Below are 21123 nucleotides of genomic sequence, written 5' to 3' on the forward strand. Positions count from 1 at the left end.
TTTAGCTCCTGTAGTATAGAATTAGCAACTTATATTATTTTCCTATACTGGCTTTTAGCCAGCAAAAACTTCCAATATCCTGATAATCTCCTAGAGATGGGAGCCATTTCTTAAGTTCTTCCAACCATGATTTGGTCTGTCAGTGAGAGATTGTTGCCAAACTTGGCTTGCTAATAGGAAAATTTCAAATACAGCAAGTCACCAGGTTATGGACGTCACACTTACAGACAACTTGCACTTGCTGTTTAATGTTACATAAATTTGCGCTCACTTTCAAACGATCGAACCAGCCCCTACTTGCAACATACTCTTCATCTCAATCACCTTCACTTGCTGAACATGCAGGTTTTAAATGATCAAAAATGCTTCCAGCCTTTTCTTGTGCTAAACAGAACCCACTGCCATCAAGTCAATTCTGACTCAGAGTGACTCTATAGGATAGAGCAGGACTGCCTCCATAGAGTTTCCAAGGCTGCAAATCTTAACAGAAGCAGACTGCTACATCTTTCTCCCACGGAGTGGGCTGGTGTGTTCAAACCATTGACCTTTCGGTTAGCAGCCGAGTGCTTTAACCACTGTACCACCAGGGCTTCTCTTGCACTAAAGTAAGCCTAAATAATGAACCATATGCACCTGTTCCGATTTACCTACAAATTCAACTTAAAGGCATACTTAGGAACAGATCTTATTCCTAACCTGGGGACTCCCTGTAGCCAGTTGATGCTAATTTAGAACAGCTCAATCTTGTCTTTGTTTTAGGATATATTAACCCACGATGACACATCTGTCCAGAAGAGGAAAGCACATTGTTCTTAGTTTACCTTCCCTTTAAAGGAAAGCTAGGTCCCTGGTTGGTGCAAGTGGTTTATGATCAGGTGCTAACGTTAAAAGTTAGTGGTTTGAACCCACCCAGCAGCACAGCACAAGAAAGCCCTGGTGATCCGCTTCCATAAAGATTATAGCCAAGAAAACCGCGGAGCAGTTCTACTCTTTAACACACGGAGTTGCCGCGAGTTGGAATCAACTCAGTGGCAGCAGAATTAAAGGGAAGCTGGAGAATGAGTAGGTATCTGAGCAACCAGAGGTTGTGTTAAATATTGTTTACTGTCCACTTACTTGTTCCTGTCATTTATATTTTCTTTATGTTGTCATTAGACAGTCATTTTCCCTGAGGTGAAGTATTCATGGCACTTGTCATTTAGAATGCCAGGATACTTATACTGCCTTCATGAGTGAATGAGAGAGCTTGGTCTCAGAGGCCTTTCCTCCACGGATAGGGTTGGCTAAGTGAGGACCAAGTAGATCATAGAGAATCCCTAACTCTTTGAGGGCTGAATGTCTTGGAGAGGCTCTAACCTGTTAGTGCATTCTTGCAGTGAAATAGTTACCGTGGTTACTGTGGAAGGTGCCTTCTTTTTTCCCTACTTTGGACCAGGCAGTGAAATGCTTGAAATTGGTCATTTTCCTGCAGTGCCTTTGAGCAGAAATAATTTTCTTGGATTTAGACTGTAGTAGTGTTTTATGCCCCTGTGATGTGTGAAGAGCCCTCAACTGGATGCAGCCTTACAGGAGCTCGGTCCTTTGAGTGCTCGGAGGCTTCTGGCCACTGGCCATGTATCGGCCTGGAAGAGGGCCAGCTTTCTCCTTCACTGATAGCTGTAGATGAGTGGTTGACAACCTGATAGAAAGAGCAGTCAGTTCAAAAGAGACTGGGGAAAAAAAAAAATTCATGCTTCACGAGTGTCCTGGCTGTGATGTTGTGGCCATCTATGGTGGTTCACTCAGAACAAAAGAGATCAGATATGACCTCAGGGTAACAATACATATTGTTGGGGAGGGATAGTTTTAATGTACTTTTTGTTGTAGCTTCTTAGCTGCGAGTAACCTGGTTATCGTTTTCCTTATTTGTCACACAGCATACGGTGAAAATAGTTGGAATAAGATGTATAATTAAATCATAGCTTTTGAAGAGAGCTCGTAGCTTTTCCTTTCAAAACTGTCTTGCATGTGGTTTTTAGGATTAATTGATATAAAGATTGCTTTTCAGTTGTTCAAAAAATACAGTTTTATATGTGAACTAAAATTTGTTGCATTCAGTTGTCAAAATTTAAGGGCTGGCTGTGTAGACGAGCATGTCTACTTTTTGTCAAACAAAAACAATGTTTATGGTAGACTGTTTTGAAAATGGAGAAAATCGCAAAGAAGAATAACCAGTTGTAATCCCACATGTAATGCCTGGCATATGTCGTACACGCACATGTGTGTTCAATCAGTGTAGAGACAAATACCATTAATATCATTCAGGTGTATAATGTTTAATTTTTTTAATCGTGTATTTGTCTTTTTTTAAGAAAATGAATCAAAACATGCAAATACAATATAATTCCTTTTAATTTAAAAAATTTATTTACCTTTTGGCATTTTTATTACTATTATGATGATTCTTTTGTGATAGCTGAAAGTGTTGAATTTGCTTATGGCCCTTAGCGACAGGGCAACCTCACTTTTAGGCATGCCTGTTAAATGACTGTATATAAATTCATTAGGAAGTAGTTGCTCTGGACCCTCACATATGAATGTGACCTTAATTAACTCTATGCAGTTCTTCATAAAAATCTCTGGGGTAGGGTCTTCTGTCCCTACTGTCCACGTCTGAGTGTAGGCCTTCCCCTCGGTTCTGGCTGATTGCATAGTCTCCTCCTCGTTGCAATCTGACTCTTACCAAGCTCACCTGCTCCCTCTCCCACCTTCCCCACATGAACCATCCGCTCCAGCCATGGGGCTTTGCCGTTGTTCCCAAACCTACCATTTTTAAGGCCCACCTCTGCACCTTTTCATACTGTTCTCCTGTCTGACATACGTACCTTGTTCACTCACTGATTTATTTGCTTTGAGGCGCAGCTCCAAATCCTGCATTTTCTATTAGCCTGACCTGCTTATATTAATAAGGTACGTGGTCATGGGAGACAGTATTCTGGGGCATCACCCTGTGGAGAAGCTTATAGGTAGTTACACATGAATAGACTGTTTTTCTTGTAAAGACCTGTGGTTGACTGTTAAAACTTTAAGTTGATAGTTGTCATACAACTACACTCCTTCTCCCTCTACAAAAACATGGCGAGAGGGAGAAAAAATAAATTGGCATATGTTTGCCCTGACAATTTTCTGCTCTGTTGCAATTGTTGTTGTTGTTAGGTGCCGTTGAGTCAGTTCTGACTCATAGCGACCCTGTGCACTGTAGAACGAAACACTGCCTGGCCCTGCACCATCCTCACAATTGTTTCTATGCTAGAGCCCACTGTTGCAGCCGCTGTGTCAGTCCATCTCGTTGAGGGGCTTCCTCTTTTTCGCTCACCCTCTACTTTACCAAGGACGATGTCCTTCTCCAGGGACTGATCCCTCTTTATAACACATCCAGGGTATGTGAGATGTTAGCCTTGCCATCCTTGCTGTTGCAATTAGAATTGTTCAGAAAACTCTTGCAGGTTAGTGTTAGTTCTCCCCTGATTTTCTGTTTTTGGATAACCTGGCTAACTTGGTTTCATCAATTTTGTGAGTTTTCATTTTATTTCCTCCTCCTGTCGTCAAACTCTGCCTTCAACCTTAACCAAAACCGGTGGCTGTTGAGTCGATTCTGACTCATGGCCACCCTGTGTATATCAGAGTAAGACTGTGCTCCATAGATTTTTCAGTGGCTGGTTTTTCAGAAGTAGATCGTCTGGGCTTTCTTCTGAGGTGTCTCTGGGTAGACTCAAACCTCTTTCTGTTAGCAGCCGAGAGCATTAACGGTTGGTACCACGCAGGGACTCTGGCCTTCAATATCACTTATGTTGTAATTAAAATATGCCTGTGGGTGAGAGCACCAGCAGTAATCATTTGACATAGTTTCATCTGGGCCACTTTGTTAAGTCACAGTTCTGACCTTAACTTAAGCAAAATGTAGTGACATCTTATAGTTTTTAGACATTCTAAGTATTATTTTTTTCTCTTTAACCAATTTATAATGACCAATCTAGTAGTAGAACTTTTATTGTCAGCTATTCCCAACCGCATATGAGGAAGCAACATAAATAGTTAAAAATTTTTAAAAAGGCATGGCCCCTGTTTTCTTTGACTTACTGCCTACTTAGCTCTTGAACACTAAGTGTTGTGATACGGGCACGCACAGTGGGTAGCCGCTGGAGCCAGTAAGACTGGAATTTAGGTTCTAGCCCCTCAACTCTGTGGCATTGTGAGCAGGTTCCTTGAGCCTCAGGCTCTCCTGTGAAATGAGCAGGGGGTTATGAGGAGGATCAGCAGAGTTTCCTGCCCACTCCCTTCGTTTGCCAGGTTTAGAGAAGGACTTCCAGGACTAGGGAACTCAGCCCAGGGCTCCCTGAAGAAGGGCCTTGAAGGCTGGCTAAGATTTCATTAGGTGGAGCGGAGAAGAAAAGGTATTTCAGGTGAAGGGGACCAGTTGCACAAAGGCATGGAAACAAGCCCGTAGGGAGCCCTAAGAGCTTAAGCAGAGTGGAGCTTGACAAAGCAATGCATAGAAACTGAGGCTGGTACTTGTGTGTCAGAAGGGTTAGAGGGGAGAGGGTTGAGTCAGACAAGGAAGAAGATTCTCATACTCTAGCATGAGATGACAGAAGTCTGAGTGAGGGTAGACACTCAGGTAGTGGTACAGAAAGGGCAGATACAAGGGGCATTTTCAAGGAGCAGTCATCAGAACTTGGTGTTTGAGGCTATGAGGCTGTGAGATGAAAGGCATTGCAAGGCTTTATGCTGGGTGATTACCATGTCATCCATTCGTTCTTAAAATACTTAAATTGAAAAGCTGCTGCTGTTAAGGTTCCGGTCTGGGTACTGGTGGTTAACCACCAAATAAACCAAAAACCAAACCTGTCCCCATCAAGTCAATTCCGACAGATAGTGACCCTATAGGACAGAAAAGAACTCTCCCCATAGGGTTTCCAAGGAACAGCTGTGGATTCGAACTGCTGAGATTTTCCTTAACAGCCGAGCTCTTAACCACTGTGCCACCAAGGCTCCAACCACCCAATGAAACAGAAGAATTCTTGCTCTTTCTGAAGCTTACTTTCTAGTGTTAATAGTGTTAATTTAGTGGAGCAATTTTGGGATCTTGAGACGTCATTATCTAGTTTATGATTCTTTTATCGTATCATCTCAAAGTCAAGTGAGAAGTGTCAATGAAAGCGTATCCAGCATCTTCTTGAAGCCAGTGTACAGTATTTTCATGTTTCAGGGCTGTAAAGATTAGAATGAAACTGTTAAACTGAAAATGCTATATTTCACAGATCCAAGGAAGTAGCACTACTGTAGATGTGGTCATTTGCCTCATAGTTAGACTTTGGTTGAGATTAAAATTAGGTTTATTTAACAGCCAGGAAGAAGTAATTTCGGTTAAACAAGATGTTACTACTTGGTGGTTTTTTTTTTTTTCAAGTGACTGTATTTGTTGGCTTATTTTTGAAGTAATGGTCTGATATTTTAAAGTTTTCAATCTGAATTTTCTTCATTTTTTTAAGGTGTAAAAATTTGTTAGCACTAGATAATTTCTAATGAACAATGTTGACATAGAAATAAGGAAGTTGGAAAACTAAAACATCTAATTTTCTGTTTTTTTTTTTATTGTGGTAAAATATATATAACACAAAATTTGCCATTTTAACCATTTTTAAGTGTACAATTCAGTGACATAAATCACATTCACCATGTTGTGCTACCGTCATTACTATTTTTAAAAGTTTCCCATCACGTCGATCACAAACTCACACCCTTTAAGCAGTAATGTCTCATTGTACCTCCCCGCAGCCCCTGGTAACCACTTTGGTCTCTATGCATTTGCCTATTCTAGATATTTAAGTGAGATTATATAATATTGGTCCTTTTGTGTCTGGCTTATTTCACTCAGCATGTATTCAAGGCTCATCACTGTCATAGCGTCTATCAGAACTTCATTTCTGGCTGCATAATTTTCCATTGTGTGGACACACCACGTTGTGTTTATCCATTCACCTGTTTATGGATGCTTGGGCTGTTTCCACCTTTTGGTGATGTAAATAGTGCTGCAGTAAACACTGGTGTACAAGTCTCTATTTAAGCCTCTGCTTTCAAGCATTTTGGGTGTATACCCAGGAGTGAAATTGCTGGGTCATGTGATAATCTGTTTAACTTTCTGAGGAAGCACCAAACTAAACTGGTTTCTCTCACGGTATTTTAAAAGCTTGAATTACCAAAACATTATCTAATTAAAATTATGCATTTAAATATTCTTAAAATCCTTTTAGTTTGCAAACCTTCCCTCCCTTATGTTTAATGTGACTGCTTGTGTTTCATAGAGTTTTTGTGGTAACCACAATTAATCAGCTATAGTATTAGTTTAGAGTATAAGGATTTTTCAGAGTTCTTCAGGGAAACAGTAAAGGGTTTTGGACCTAGTAGAACCGATATGTTTTCATGTAATAAAGGATTATTTAAAAAACCCTAAAACAAAGATTAAAACTTTGAGCTGCTTTAAATATATTACCACTCAAGTGTATGAATTTCTCAGTTTAGAAAAATTAGATTCTCTTTTCTTGATGATAACTTGATGTTTTTAAATTTCCTTCAGGTAAAAGTGCAGTTTTAAAATGTCTCCTGGATATTCACAAAATTTTTCAGGAAAACGACCCAGCTTACATTCTAAATGATCTCTACATCTCAGACTACTGTGTGTGGATTCAGAAAGCCAAGTAAGTTTTGAGTTACTTACGAATTTTTACACATCATATTTCTGGAACACTTACTCACCCAGCAGAAAGAAAGTAAAATAACCTGGGGAATAAATTTCAATGAGAAGGAAACCCACATAGCTACCAAACGCTAAGAAGTAACTTGATCAACATGAGGAGCATGCTGTATTTGCTTTGGGAGGGAGGTGCAGATGGGGAAAATTAATTTTACTAGAAAAAATTGGTATAATTTTTTATACCAATTGCTATAAAAAATTGGTATTGAAACAAACAGTCGTGAGTATTCTTTGCCAGTGCTCTGCCTGTCCGATGTGGCGTCTCAAGACTGGGTATCTGCACTTGTGTTTGTAATTTATTTATAGTGTGGGCATGAGTGTCTCTATGTGTATGAACATCATAGGACACAAACCGAATCAGAACAAGAGCTGAGCATTTGTTGGCTAACCACTGGCTCAGAGTCCATTATTCAAAGTATCAAAAGCAGAATCTTCAGAGCATGCTAGCATGATTTTTGGTGACACATAGATCCAGGAGCCTGTGACCCAACTCACAGATGAGCTCTTTGCATTTAGTATGTAAATTTAAAAAAATGATTTATCATTGTCTTACTCAGGGAAACAGTAGATTAACTATCAAGTTTAAAAATGCAGTGAATTTTTACTTCGTGGAGGAGTTCTATCGACCTGAATCTTAGTAGACATGGCCAAATGATCCCTTTCAGTAACAAGAGACTAGGAATTGAGAACACAGAAACACAGTTCTTTACTGGAATGATTCTTAGCTGCTGTTGTAGAAAATGGTGGTGGCGTAGTATCAATCGAAGAAAAATACTCATGACATTTTTACTGTTACCATGATTGGTAAATTGATACTTTGGGACGGCTTTTAATGCCTGTTTTGAGTGAACCACGTAAGAGAATTAATTTTTTGTTTCTGTTCATGGAGAAGCAATTATACTGCAGAGCAAAATAAGGAAAAACTTAAGGGATATACCTGTTGTATGGCAAATTCTTAGGGACTGTTAAAGATAATTGATAATAACATACAGCAGGTGGTGTCAGCATTTGTATTGGAAATCTAGACTCAGCCAGATGGAAAATTGCCTCTTTAACCCCTGAAGTCATAATGGCATGTCCTCACTTCATTTGATCCTCCTGCTAATTGAGTTTATCAAATACCCTGGTGCCATTCTCTGTTGTTACTTTCATTTTCATAATAAAATTAAATTGAAATAGTCTATTTGTGTGGGTTTAGGTTTTTCTTTTTTAAGGGCAAAGGTTTTTATAAACATGTAGTGAGCATTGAGGTTTGTGCTAGGATCCCATTTCCATGAGTGTTTTGATTCTCTAATTGTGACATTCTTTATTAACTACCGAGGAGATCAGAATTCTTTTTTTTTTTGCTGTGAAATATTAATGAATGTAATTTTTTTTGGAGTTTTAAAAAATTGTACTTTAGGTGAAGGTTTACAGAGCAAATTAGTTTCTCATTAAACAATGCACATAGTGTTTTATGACATTGATTGCCAACCCCATAACATGTCGACACTCTCCACTTCTCAACCTTGGAATCTCCATTTCTATTCATTCAGCTTTCCTGTCCCCTCCTGCCTTCTTGTCCTTGCCCCTAGGCTGGTGTGCCCATTTGGTCTCATATACATGGTTGAGCTATGTTTATTATTGTTTTATGGGCCTGTGTAATCTTCGGCTGAAGAATGAACCTCAGGAGTGACTTCAGTACTGACTTAAAAGGGTGTCCAGAGGCCATACTTTTGGGATTTCTCCAGTCTCTGTCAGACCAGTAAGTCTGGTCTTTTTTTGTGAGTTAGAATTTTGTTCTGCGATTTTCTCCATCTCTGTCTGGGACCCTCTATTGTGATCCCTGTCAGAGCCGTCCGTGGTGGCAGCTGGGCACCGTCTAGTTGTGCTGGACTCAGTCTGGTGGAGGCTGTGGTAGTTGTGATCCGTTAGTCCTTTGGACTAATCTTTCTCTTATGTCTTTGGTTTTCTTCATTCTCCTGTGCTCCAGACAGGGTTAGACCAGTGAATTATCACTAAATGGCTGTTCACAGGCTTTTAAGACCCCAGACGCTACTCACCAAAGTACGGTATAGAACATTTTCTTTATAAACTGTGTTATGCCAGTTGAGCTAGATGTCCCCCAAGGAGAAGATCAGATTTCATTAAAGGAGGTGGGTATGTGCCCTCAAGTTGATGTGGGATTATCAAACTTTCTCTTTCAAAAAAAATTTTCCCTTGGTTTTAAGTTGTGAGAAATGAAATGAAATTCATAGGTTCTTAATAATTGTGATAATAGTAATTTTTTAATAGGGATAATGTATTGGGCAGTAAGGTAAGAGAAAGAAACCTGCAGGAACGATCTTTGCATTACTTTGGAAAAGTTGTTTTTCAACTTTACCAGTTTGAATATATCGTTCCTTTTCCTAAGTAGTGGTGGTGTTTTCACTTTATATCTTAAATTTAACTCTTGTCTAGCCCAGCTATTTTTTCCCTTACTTTTTTTTTTATAATTAAAAACATCATATGGGGAAGAAATGAACCAGAGAGTAAGGAATAAGAAATTAGTTATGAAAATCACGGACATACGCGGCAGTACAATCAAAGCATAACCAAGAAGGTTCACGGTAAAAATAATAGTAAACTCAGTCATGCCTGAAAAAATAAAAGTGAAATTAGAAAATTTAATAAAAATTAGATAAATGAACAAATGTTTTATTTCAGAGCTTCAATGAAGACTGCGTAAAATTCTATTTAAAATACCAGACAGGTACTACATTCTGACTAGCACAAAGAACAGATAGTTCCTTTGGCAAAAACTTACTGGAATGTGGATAGAAAGTCATTCTTATATGGAATTAATGAAGTTAGGGCAACAGTTAACATAAATTTTGCCTTGGAACCAGAGAGTCATTTTCCTCGTGATAATTGTGTCTCATAGAGTGCATTTGCAAACCGTAATAATCTGAAGCTCCTGAATTCTATTCTGAGTTATAGACTCTGAGTTACTTTTCTGAAAGAGTGTTCTCTTCCTTCCCTCACCGTGAGCCTCACTGGATATTTGGAGTATGGTAGCGGATGTTCGCTGGGGTGCAGCATGAGGAAGCGAGTGGCTTGAGGTCATATGAGGTGTGTCTGCGGGAGCCTCAAGTCTTCTGGTTTCAGATGTCATGTTTTTCTACATGCGCCACCTAGACCTAGACAACCAGTTGTCTTCATCCATGGTATGTGGAAGAAAAGCAGAAAACAAAGCCCTCCCATCAGAGAGCTTTTCCTGTAGGAACAGGATTTAATGAATCATTTGTCTTCCCCCTGGATGCTCCCATAGCACTTGGTTTAGAGATCATTTGGGCTTGCTCATCCCCTGCCTCATATTGTAGTGATTTAGGTATGCATCCCCCTCTGAAATTTTAAGATCCATGAGAATGAGCGCCAATTTGTGCCCATTAAAGTTCCTTCCGAGCACAATAAATGTTAGCTGAATTGGATGGTATTTATTAGAGCCAATTAAAGGTGCCTTTCTCATTTCATTAAAAAATAGAGGAAATTGTGTTTGTGTGTGTATAGCACTTTGAAATGTATGAATAGGCTGTAAGTTAATTTTTATTGAAATGGTCAGCTACATTCAACATAAGATTGCTTTCTTTTCCTAATTTCCTCCTGGTGGGCTGCCATTGTCAGTAGCAGTGATAGCTCTGATCCCCTGAAGGGTCAGCAGTGCACACCCCTTTATCTAAGCTGGGATGGAAAAGAATGAACTGCAGCTGGTTTTAGCTCTGCCCCTTAACCACAGGACCTCAGCAAGTCGGTTCATCACTTCATCTAATACAACTAGTATTTTCTTTATTTTCCAATGCGTTTGTTTATTTTTATTGTGGTAAATATATATGTCACAAATCCTTTGCCTTTTCAACATTCTTCACATGTACAATTCAGTGATTCCAATGTACTTTTAAACCAACCGAAATAATACTGCACGTGCTATTTTGTAACCCACATTATTCTTGAAATGTTGCTGTCGGTAGTTGCTATCGAGTTGGCTGTGATTCACGGTGACCTTATGTGTAACAGAGGCAAAGATTTCCTGGTCCCGCACCCTCTTCATGGTGGTTGGTACATTTGAGTCTATTGTTGTGGCTGTCGTATCAATCCATCTTACTGAGAGTTTTCATTGGCTCTCGCCTTTACCAAACATGATGTCCTTTTCTTGCAATTGGCCTTTCCTTGCAATCGGCCTTTCCTAATGACGTGTCCAAAGTAAATGAGTTGAAGTCTCACCATCCTTGCTTCTAAGGCACATTCAGGTTGTATTTCTTTTAACTAATTTGGTTGGGGTTTTTTTGGCAGTCCGTGGTGTATTCATTATACTTATAATACCTAAAAACCAAACCCATTGCTGTAGAGTGAGTTCCCACTCATTGCGACTCTATAGGACAGAGTAGAATTGCCCCATAGGGTTTCTAAGGAAAGGCTGGTGGATTTGAACTGCCGACCTTTTGGTTAGGAGCCAAACTCTTAACCACTTCGCTACCAGGGCTCCGTATACTTAGAGTAAAAAACATAGTTCCCTATAAATCATTTCCCTTTGTAACAGAATATCCATAGCATAGTATTTTTTGACAACTGATTTATTTATAAAAGGAGTACATGCCTACTGAAGAAAATTTGGTACTATATAGTTTAAATGCATGGTACATTTTTTTTTTTATTAACTTTTATTAAGCCTCAAGTGAACGTTTACAAATCCAGTCTGTCACATATAAGTTTACATACATCTCACTCCCTACTCCCACTTGCTCTCCCCCTCTTGAGTCAGCCCTTTCAGTCTCTCCTTTCGTGACAATTTTGCCGGCTTCCCTCTCTATCCTCCCATCCCCCCTCCAGACAAGAGTTGCCAACACAATCTCAAGTGTCTACCTGATATAAATTAGCTCACTCTTCATCAGCGTCTCTCTCTCACCCGCTGACCAGTCCCTTTCATGTCTGATGAGTTGTCTTCGGGGATGGTTCCTGTCCTGTGCCAACAGAAGGTCTGGGGAGCATGGCCGCCGGGATTCCTCCAGTCTCAGTCAGACCATTAAGTTTGGTCTTTTTATGAGAATTTGGGGTCTGTATCCCACTGATCTCCTGCTCTCTCAGGGGTCCTCTGCTGTACTCCCTGTCAGGGCAGTCATCGATTGTGGCCGGGCACCAACTAGTTCTTCTGGTCTCAGGATGATGTAGGTCTCTGGTTCATGTGGCCCTTTCTGTCTCTTGGGCTCTTAGTTGTCGTGTGGCCTTGGTGTTCTTCATTTTCCTTTGCTCCAGGTGGGTTGAGACCAATTGATGCATCTTAGATGGCCGCTTGTTAGCATTTAAGACCCCAGACGCCACATTTCAAAGTGGGATGCAGAATGATTTCATAATAGAATTATTTTGCCAATTGACTTAGAAGTCCCCGCAAACCATGTTCCCCAGACCCCCGCCCTTGCTCCGCTGACCTTTGAAGCATTCATTTTATCCCGGAAACTTCTTTGCTTTTGGTCCAGTCCAATTGAGCGGACCTTCCATGTATTGAGTGTTGTCTTTCCCTTCACCTAAAGCAGTTCTTATCTACTGATTAATCAATAAAAAACCCTCTCCCACCCTCCCTCCCTCCCCGCCTCGTAACCACAAAAGTATGTGTTCTTCTCAGGTTTGCTGTTTCTCAAATCTTATAATAGTGGTCTTATACAATATTTGTCCTTTTGCCTCTGACTAATTTCGCTCAGCATAATGCCTTCCAGGTTCCTCCATGTTATGAAATGTTTCACCGATTCGTCACTGTTCTTTATCGATGCGTAGTATTCCATTGTGTGAATATACCACCATTTATTTACCCATTCATCCGTTGATGGACACCTTGGTTGCTTCCAACTTTTTGCTATTGTAAACAGAGCTGCAATAAACATGGGTGTGCATATATCTGTTTGTATGAAGGCTCTTGTATCTCTAGGGTATATTCCGAGGAGTGGGATTTCTGGGTTGTATGGTAGTTCTATTTCTAACTGTTTAAGATAACGCCAGATAGATTTCCAAAGTGGTTGTACCATTTGACATTCCCACAGCAGTGTATAAGAGTTCCAATCTCTCCTCAGCCTCTCCAACGTTTATTATTTTGTGTTTTTTGGATTAATGCCAGCCTTGTTGGAGTGAGATGGAATCTCATTGTAGTTTTAATTTGCATTTCTCTAATGGCTAATGATCGAGAGCATTTTCTCATGTATCTGTTAGCTGCCTGAATATCTTCTTTAGTGAAGTGTGTGTTCATAGCCTTTGCCCACTTCTTGATTGAGTTGTTTGTCTTTTTGTGGTTGAGTTTTAACAGAATCATATAGATTTTAGAGATCAGGCGCTGGTCTGAGATGTCATAGCTGAAAATTCTTTGCCAGTCTGTAGGTGGTCTTTTTACTATTTTGGTGAAGTCTTTAGATGAGCATAGGTGTTTGATTTTTAGGAGCTCGCAGTTATCTGGTTTCTCTTCATCATTTTTGGTAATGGCATGGTACATTTTTAAATGACGTTTGTATTCTTTTATGTACAACAAAGGAACAAGTAGGGTATTAATTGTGTTTTTGCTAAATGGAAAAAAATTGACGTTTCTCTTTTTTTTTATTTTAATTTTTCTAAATTTTTATTGTGCTTTAAGTGAAAGTTTACAAATCAAGTCAGTCTTTCATATAAAATCTTATACATATCTCGCTGTGTACTCCTAGCTGCTCTCCCCCTAATGAGACAGCGCTCTCCTCCTCTCCACCCTGGATTCCCATGTCCATTCAGCCAGCTTCTGTCCCCTTCTGGCTTCTCATCTCCCTTCTTGATGTTTCCCTTTCTAAACAATAAAATTAACATGTAAAACTATGGCTGTTTTTGATAAAAAATCTGAGCTTGTTAAGGTACTAAATTACACTTTTCTCCTGTTTTTTGAGGTAGATAGTAGTTATGGGGAAAAAGAAAATATGTATCTTTTGAAATGCTGAACCTTTGTTCATTTAACTGATAAATAGCTAAGTCTGATTACTACTCTTGCACTTTCATTTTTCATTGTTTTTAAGCATACTTTTCTCCCCTAAATGTAATCTTATTTTATGACCTTTGACCACTAATGTAGGAAATATATGTCATTGCTGCTGTTAGTTGCTGTCGAGTTGGTTCTGACTCATAGAACTCCGTGTACAACAGGGCAAAACACTGCCCGGTCCTGCCCCATCCTCACAATTGTTACGCTTGAGCCCGTTGTTGGAACAACCACTGTGTGTAGAGAGAAACACCTCCATCACTAAATAGTTACATGCCATTTGACAAACGCGGGATCTCAGTTTCCTCCCTTGTACATGAACCCCAAGCCGTTTCAGCACTGAAATCTTAAAAAAAAACAAATACTTTAGACCTCGTCATTGGTTTATGCTGCTCCGCTTGCTGCCTGTGTGAATGTGCTTTGATGGGGGGATAGGTTATGCTCCTGAGAACGGCACAGGTACGTGCATCCCTTCTTTTTGGGTCTCTCATGTTCCTGGTTCGTCTGTCAAAGGGGTGGGGGGTGGCTCATGTGCAGAGGTGCAACATCAGCATTGAACAGAAAAGTGGAATAATTCATTGTTTCAACCAGTAATTACTGAGCCCTACTTTGGGCCAGTTCTGCTCTGTCTTATAGGGTCGCTGTGAGTTGGAATCGACTTGAAGGCAGTGGGTTTTTACTATGGGCCAGGCCCTGAAGCGGGTTTTGGTGGTACAGTGGTGAACCAGAGAGACACGACCCTCTTAGAGCTGATCTTCTAGCAGGGGGGTACAGGTGGAAGTGCAGTATTACGCTGTAGCCTGTAGCCTGACAGCGGCTGCAGTGGACGTACCTAGGAAGATCCAGAACCTAGTCTGGGGTACGGGAGAAAGGGTTTAAGGTGAGAACTGCAAGATCAGTAAGAGTTGGTCACATGGAGGTAGCAAAACCAGGGTGAGGAATACTTCAGACAGTGGGGACAAGAGAAAATGGCCTTTCGAAGAGCTCAAAAGTTCAGGATGGATGGGTCAAAATACGGGAATGGGGAGGAGAGAATGAGGTCGAAGAGGTTTGTGGGGGCGGGCCTCGCAGATCTGTGGCCGTATAAAGCTGTGTGGACTTTGTCTTAGGAGAGTGTGGAGCAGCTGAAGAGTTTGAAGCTGTGGAGTGGCTGTGTGAGTGATGTGATGAGATTTACATTCTGGGAAGATCTACCTGGTCACATTATAAGGAATGAATTGGGGTGCGGGCAGAGCTCAAGACTGAAGGGCTATTTGGGAGGAGCCCTGGTGGCACAGTGGTTAAGCACTGAGCTGCTAACCAAAAGGTCAGCAGTTCAAACCTATCGGCCGCTCCATAGGAGAAAGATGTGGCAGTCTGCTTCTGTAAAGATTATAGCCTTGGGAGCCCTATGGGGCAGTTCTACTCTGTTCTGCAGGGTCGCTATGAGTTGTAGTCGACTTGACGGCAATGGGTTTGGTTTATTGTTTGGTGATCCAGGCGAAAGGCAATTGGACTGTAGCCTGAGCAAGGGTATGGAGAGTGGGGAAGGAGACTAGAGGTCAGACTTGAGTGGTATATAGCCGGAACTAGGATAAAACCAAAACCAAACCCACTGCCATCAAGTCGATTCCGACTTTAGTGACCCTAGAGAACAGAGTAGAACTGCCCCGTAGAGTTTCCAAGGAGCGCCTGGCGGATTCGAACTGTCTACCTCTTGGTTAGCAGTCATAGATAGCACTTATCCACTGCGCCACCAGGGTTTCCGGAACTAGGATAGGACTTAGTAATTGATTGGATGAGGGGGAGAGTGAGAAGGGGGAGAATCTAAGGTGAGGTCCAGGTTTTGGCTTTACAGTTACCTGGGCCTTGGTGGTGCATTTGCTGAGATTAAAAACGAATGGATGTAGTTCGGGAGAGAAGGGAGAGGGACAGAAGATGAGTTCAGTTTCGGCAATGTTTATTCGAGGCCTCTAAGGAATATCCATAAAGAGGTGGCCAGGGACATTTGGATCACAGCTGAGGAGGATGTATGGAGAAGACTTTGGACAAAGAAGCTGTATGAATTAATAGCAAAACATAAAACATGCTATCTAACTGCATAGTGCTGATTGTAGTTGTTAGGTGCTGTTGAGTTGGTTCCAACTCATAGTGACCCTATGTACAACAGAACGAAATACTGCCCATCCTGCGCCATCCTCACAATTGTTGTTATGTTTGAGCCCATTGTTGCAGCCACTGTGTCAGTCCATCTCATTGAGGGTCATCCTTTCTTTTGCTGGATCTCTACCAAGTATGATATCCTCCTCCAGGGACTGGTGCCTCCTGATAACACGTCCAAAGAATGTGAGATGTAGTCCTGCCATCCTCCCTTCTAAGGAGCATTCTGGCTGTACTTCTTCCAAGACAGATTTGTTTGGTCTCCTGGCAGTCTATGGTGTATTTGATATTCTTCACCACCACCATAATTCAGAGGCATCAATTCTTCTTCAGCCTTCCTTATTCATTGTCCAGCTTTCACATGCATATGAAGTGATTGAAAATACCATGGCTTGGGTCAGGCGCACCTTAGTTCTCAAAGTGACACCATTGCTTTTCAGCACTTTAAAGAGGTCTTTTGTAGCACATTTGCCCGATGCAGTATGTTGTTTGATTTCTTGACTAGTTTCCAAGGGCGTGGATTGTGGATCCAAGTAAAATGAAATCCTGGACAATTTCAATATATTCTGTTTATCAAGGGCGTTGATTGTGGATCCAAGTAAAATGAAATCCTGGACAATTTCAATATATTCTGTTTATCATGATATTGCTTATTGGTCCAGTTGCGAGAATTTTTCTTTATGCTGAGGTATAACCCATACTGAAGGCTGTGGTCTTTGATCTTCATTGGTAAGTGCTTCAAGTCCCTTTTCCCTTTCAGCAAGCAAGATTGTGTCATCTGCATATTGCAGGTTGTTAATGAGTCTTCCTCCAATCTTGATGCCGTGTTCTTCCTCATATAGTCCAGTTTCTTGGATTATTTGCTCAGCGTACAGATTACATAAGTATGGTGAAAGGATACAACCCTGGTGCACACCTTCCCTGATTTTAAACCACACGGCATCGCCTAGTTTTGTTCGGACGGCTGCCTCTGCATCTAGGTACAGATTCCTCAGGAGCAAAATTAAGTGTTCTGAAATTCCCATTCTTCGAAGTATTACCGGTTGTTTTTTCATGTGATCCACAGTCAAATGCCTTTGCCTAGTCAATAAAACACAGGCAGACATCTTTCTGGTATTACCTGCTTTCAGCTAAGACCCATCTGACATCAGCAGTGATATCCCTCATTCCATGTCCTCTTCTGAATCAGGCTTGAATTTCTGGCAGTTCCCTGTCAATGTACTGCTGCAACTACTTTTGAACAAGCTGCAAAATGTTACTTGCATGTGATATTAGTGATATTATTTGATAATTTCTGCATTCTTTTGGATCACCGTATGTGCTGCATTCCACATATGAATATAATAGTAATCACAAGTGGATGTATCGGGAAAATAACATCATGCAGAGAAGTAGACAAATAAAACCTGTATGCAACATGGTAAGCAGATTTCCTGGTTGTGACTCTGATATGTTGGAAGGGCAAGAATGAATTTGAGGTTTTTTTACATTTGGATCACACTTTACCTATCCTTATGCAGTTGTTGTTGTTAGTTGCCATCGAGTTGCTTCAGCTCATGGCAACCTTGTATATAACAGAACAAAATGTTGCTTGGTCCTGTGCCACCTACCTATCCTCTCAGTACAAGTTTCCCTCAAGTCAGTGCCGACTCATGGCAGTCGTGCGTGTATCAGAGAGAACTGTGCTCCATAGGGTTTTCAGTGGCTGATTTTTCAGGAGCCAATCCCTAGGCCTTTCTTCTGAGGCATCTCTAGGTGGACTGAAGCCTCCAACTTTTTTGGTTAGCAGCTAAGTGCATTAACTGTTGTACCACCCAGAGACTACCTATCCTTATAAAAAAAACCCATTGCCATTGAGTCGATTCCTACTCATGGTGACCCTGTAGGACAAAGCAGAACTGCCCCATAGGATATCCAAGGAAGCAGACAGCCACATCTTTTTCCCGGGAGCGGCTGGTGGGTTCAAACTGCCAAGCTTTCAGTTAGCAGCCAAGTGCTTAACCACTGCGCCACCAAGCCTCCTTTCCTATTCTTATACCCATTGCCATCGAGTCGATTTTTACTTGTAGTGACCTTATAGGGCAGAGCAGAACTGCCCTATAGGGTTTCCAAGGAGCACCTGGTGAATTCAAACTGCCGACCTTTTGGTTAGCAGCTTAAGATAACCACTACGCCACCAGGGTTTCCTCTGTTTGAATAAAAGCATCTACAGCTAGCCTGGGGTCATGATATTTTATTAATGAGGCCAGATACGAATTTCTCATTTCTCCATTCTGCATCCTGGAGACTGTGTCAGTACTCTTGACTTAGAGATCAGTTGGTTACATAAGAGAAACCCACTCAGACTTTTACAGTAAAAAGGAGGGCTGTCTTAGGAGACTTCAGGGTACCTCTGGAATCCAGAGCCTGGGAGTACAGCTGGATTCACCAGCTCAAGTCACAAGCAAGTGAGGCCGTCAGCTTGCTCCCTGGTCTCTCGTGTTGCTTCTGCAGGTCAGCGCCACTCTTCTCTCTGTGCATGTCCAGGAGGGTGGCTGCCCCACAGCTCCTGCCTTTACCTAGCCTTAGTTTCTTTAGAGATGGACTAGCATCCCTCACTTGGCCCAGCCTGGGCCTTTGTCTTTTCTGGTCTAGTTGGCTTTGCTAAGCATAGGATGGGGGTGCCCCCTAATGGAACACACATGGCCCCAGGGCCTGCTTTGTTAAGCGGGTGAGTGGCATATGTCAGAGAAGAGTGCACATGGGCCACGCAGACACCTCAGGAGAACGCTTCTGTAGTTCTACAGCTGTGGGAGAGCTCATGACACCTCCCATCGCCTGTGTCAACACCAACAGTCATAATAAATCTAAATACTGAAGGTGATTTCAGGCGTCTGTTAAATTCAGCCTACAAGTAAATGATAATCAGGCCCTCTAGGTGGTTTTGTTTTTTTAATTTTATTTTACTTTTGTATCTTTTGTATGAGAAGTTACTACTCTGACAAATGGTGAATGTCAAACCTTATGCTGTTAATGATTAGCATATAGAAATTTCAAGAAACAATTGTGCATAATTGTTTTGTATCTTTTGTATGAGAAGTTACTACTCTGACAAATGGTGAATGTCAAGCCTTACATTAGCTGTTAATGATTAACATATAGAAATTTCAAGAAACAATTGTGCATAATTTCAAGCAAGTTAAGCCTCTCTTGAATTGAAATGCTTTGTAAGGTGCTTATTCTGGCATGTCAAGTTGCTCTTTAGTTTCACTGTTTATTTTTAATTAAATCCACAAATTCACCCTGGATGGAAGTGAGTTTTATCTCCATAAGAAAAGATTAGTACATGCCAGTATCCATTCACTTGCGTCCTTTCAGTGTGGTTTCATATAGAAAGGATTTACTTACTGGTTCTTTACCTTATCACCAGTAGTTCAGCGGTGCCCACTAGGGACTGGTGCTCTTCATTAGACTTCTCTTACAAGAAATGTGCCAATAAATCATAGGATTACAGATGTTCCTACTGATTGAGGACGAAAATAACCCTTTGTAAAGATGTGAATGCTTCCCGTAACTACGCTTGTTGAGAAAACTGGCAAAGAATTATATAATTGAGTGTTAAAGTTTCGCAGGGTTTTTTTGTGTGTGTGCTTTAGATGAATGTTTATAGAACAAATTAGTTTCTCATTAAACAATTAACACACATATTGTTTTGTGACATTGGTTGCCAACCCTGCATGTGTCAACAGTGTCCCTTTCTCGACTTTGGGTTCCCCATTTCCATTCGTCCTGCTTTCCTGTTTCCTCCTGTCTTCTTATCCTTGCCCCTGAGCTGGTGTGCCCACGTAATCTTGTATGTGTGGCAGAGCTACATTGATAATTGTTAGTTTTATGGGCCTTTCTAATCTTGGGCTGAAGGGTAATCCTCAGAAATAACTTCAGTACTGAGTTAAAAGGGTATTCAAGGGCCATACTCTGAGGGTTTTTCCAGTCTCTGTCAGACCAGTAAGTCTGTTTTTTTTTTTTTTTTTTTTTTGTGAGTTAGAATCTTGTTCTACATTTTTCTCTAGCGCTGTCTGGGATTCTTTACTGTGATCTCTATGAGAGCAGGTGCTGGTGGCAGCCAGGCACTGTCTAGTTGTGCTGGACTCACTCTGGTGGAGGTGGTGGTACTTGTGATGTTAGCCCTTTGGATTAATCTTTCCCATATGCCTTTGGTTTTTTTCATTCTCCCTTGCTCCAGATGGGGTGGGGCTGGCAGGCTACTTGCAAGCTTTTAAGACGCCAGACTCTACTCACCAAAGTAGGATGTAGAACATTTTCTTTATAAACTATGTAACGACAATTGAATTAGATGTTCCCCGAGACCGTGGCCAACAGCCCTCAGCCCAATTATTTGGTCCCTCAGGGAGTTTGGATGTGTCTGTGAAGCTTCCATGACCTTGCCTTGGACAAGTTGTGCTGACTTCCCCAGTATTGTGTACTGTCTTACCTTTCATAAAGTTACCACTTATCTATTGTCTAGTTAGTGTTTTTTCCATCTCCACTCCTCCCCTCCTAGTTGTTCTTTTTTGTTTGCTTTGTTTCATTTGTAATTTCTATCCTACTTTTCTTTGGTTTTTTAAAAATTAAACTTCTTATTTTATAATAGTTTTAGAGTTTTTTTTTTCAGAGTTACAGAAAAATTGCAAAGAGAGTACAGAGTTCCCATATACCCCACACCCAGTTTCCTCTTTTATTGACATCTTACGTTTGTATGGTGCATTTGTATTGTACATTTGTCACAATGAATCAATATTGACCTATTATTATTAACTAATGTCCATAGTTTCACATTTCCTTAATTTTTACTTGTGTCTTTTTTCCGTTCCAGGATCCCATCCAGGAGACCACATTTTGTTTTTTACTAAGAACCCAAATCAGTAATCCTCAGTTTCTTGAGTCTTTTAATTATCCAAGAGCTTAAATGCTATTGAAAGGCAGTGAAATATTATCGAGATACGAAGATACCTTTCTGAGGAGCATAATATAGACAAACATTCTAAACATCATGAAGCTAGACTGTGAAAAAATAGGTTTGGCATATTTGAGAGTTTTTATGAAATTTGGAAACATAATTCACTTATCGTTTACTTATACCGTGGGCATCATGATTATGATATATTAATAAAAATGGAGAAGGTTCATAAAAATAAATTGGGCAAGGCTTTATATT

General features: G+C 40.8%; 1 protein-coding gene across 2 annotated transcripts in view; it reads left to right on the top strand.

The window, feature by feature from the left end:
• The window catches only part of SHQ1 (SHQ1, H/ACA ribonucleoprotein assembly factor), a 141833-nt gene that overhangs the window by 52065 nt on the left and 68645 nt on the right, over positions 1–21123 (top strand). For both annotated transcript variants that reach the window (XM_064275012.1, XM_003409997.4), the window contains one exon: positions 6617–6737. In XM_064275012.1, coding sequence (XP_064131082.1) covers positions 6617–6737 — 121 coding nt within the window. The remainder of the gene's footprint in view (positions 1–6616; positions 6738–21123) is intronic.

This window comes from Loxodonta africana, chromosome 22 (genome assembly GCF_030014295.1).
Source record: "Loxodonta africana isolate mLoxAfr1 chromosome 22, mLoxAfr1.hap2, whole genome shotgun sequence".
In the NCBI taxonomy this organism is placed as follows: Eukaryota; Metazoa; Chordata; class Mammalia; order Proboscidea; family Elephantidae; genus Loxodonta; species Loxodonta africana.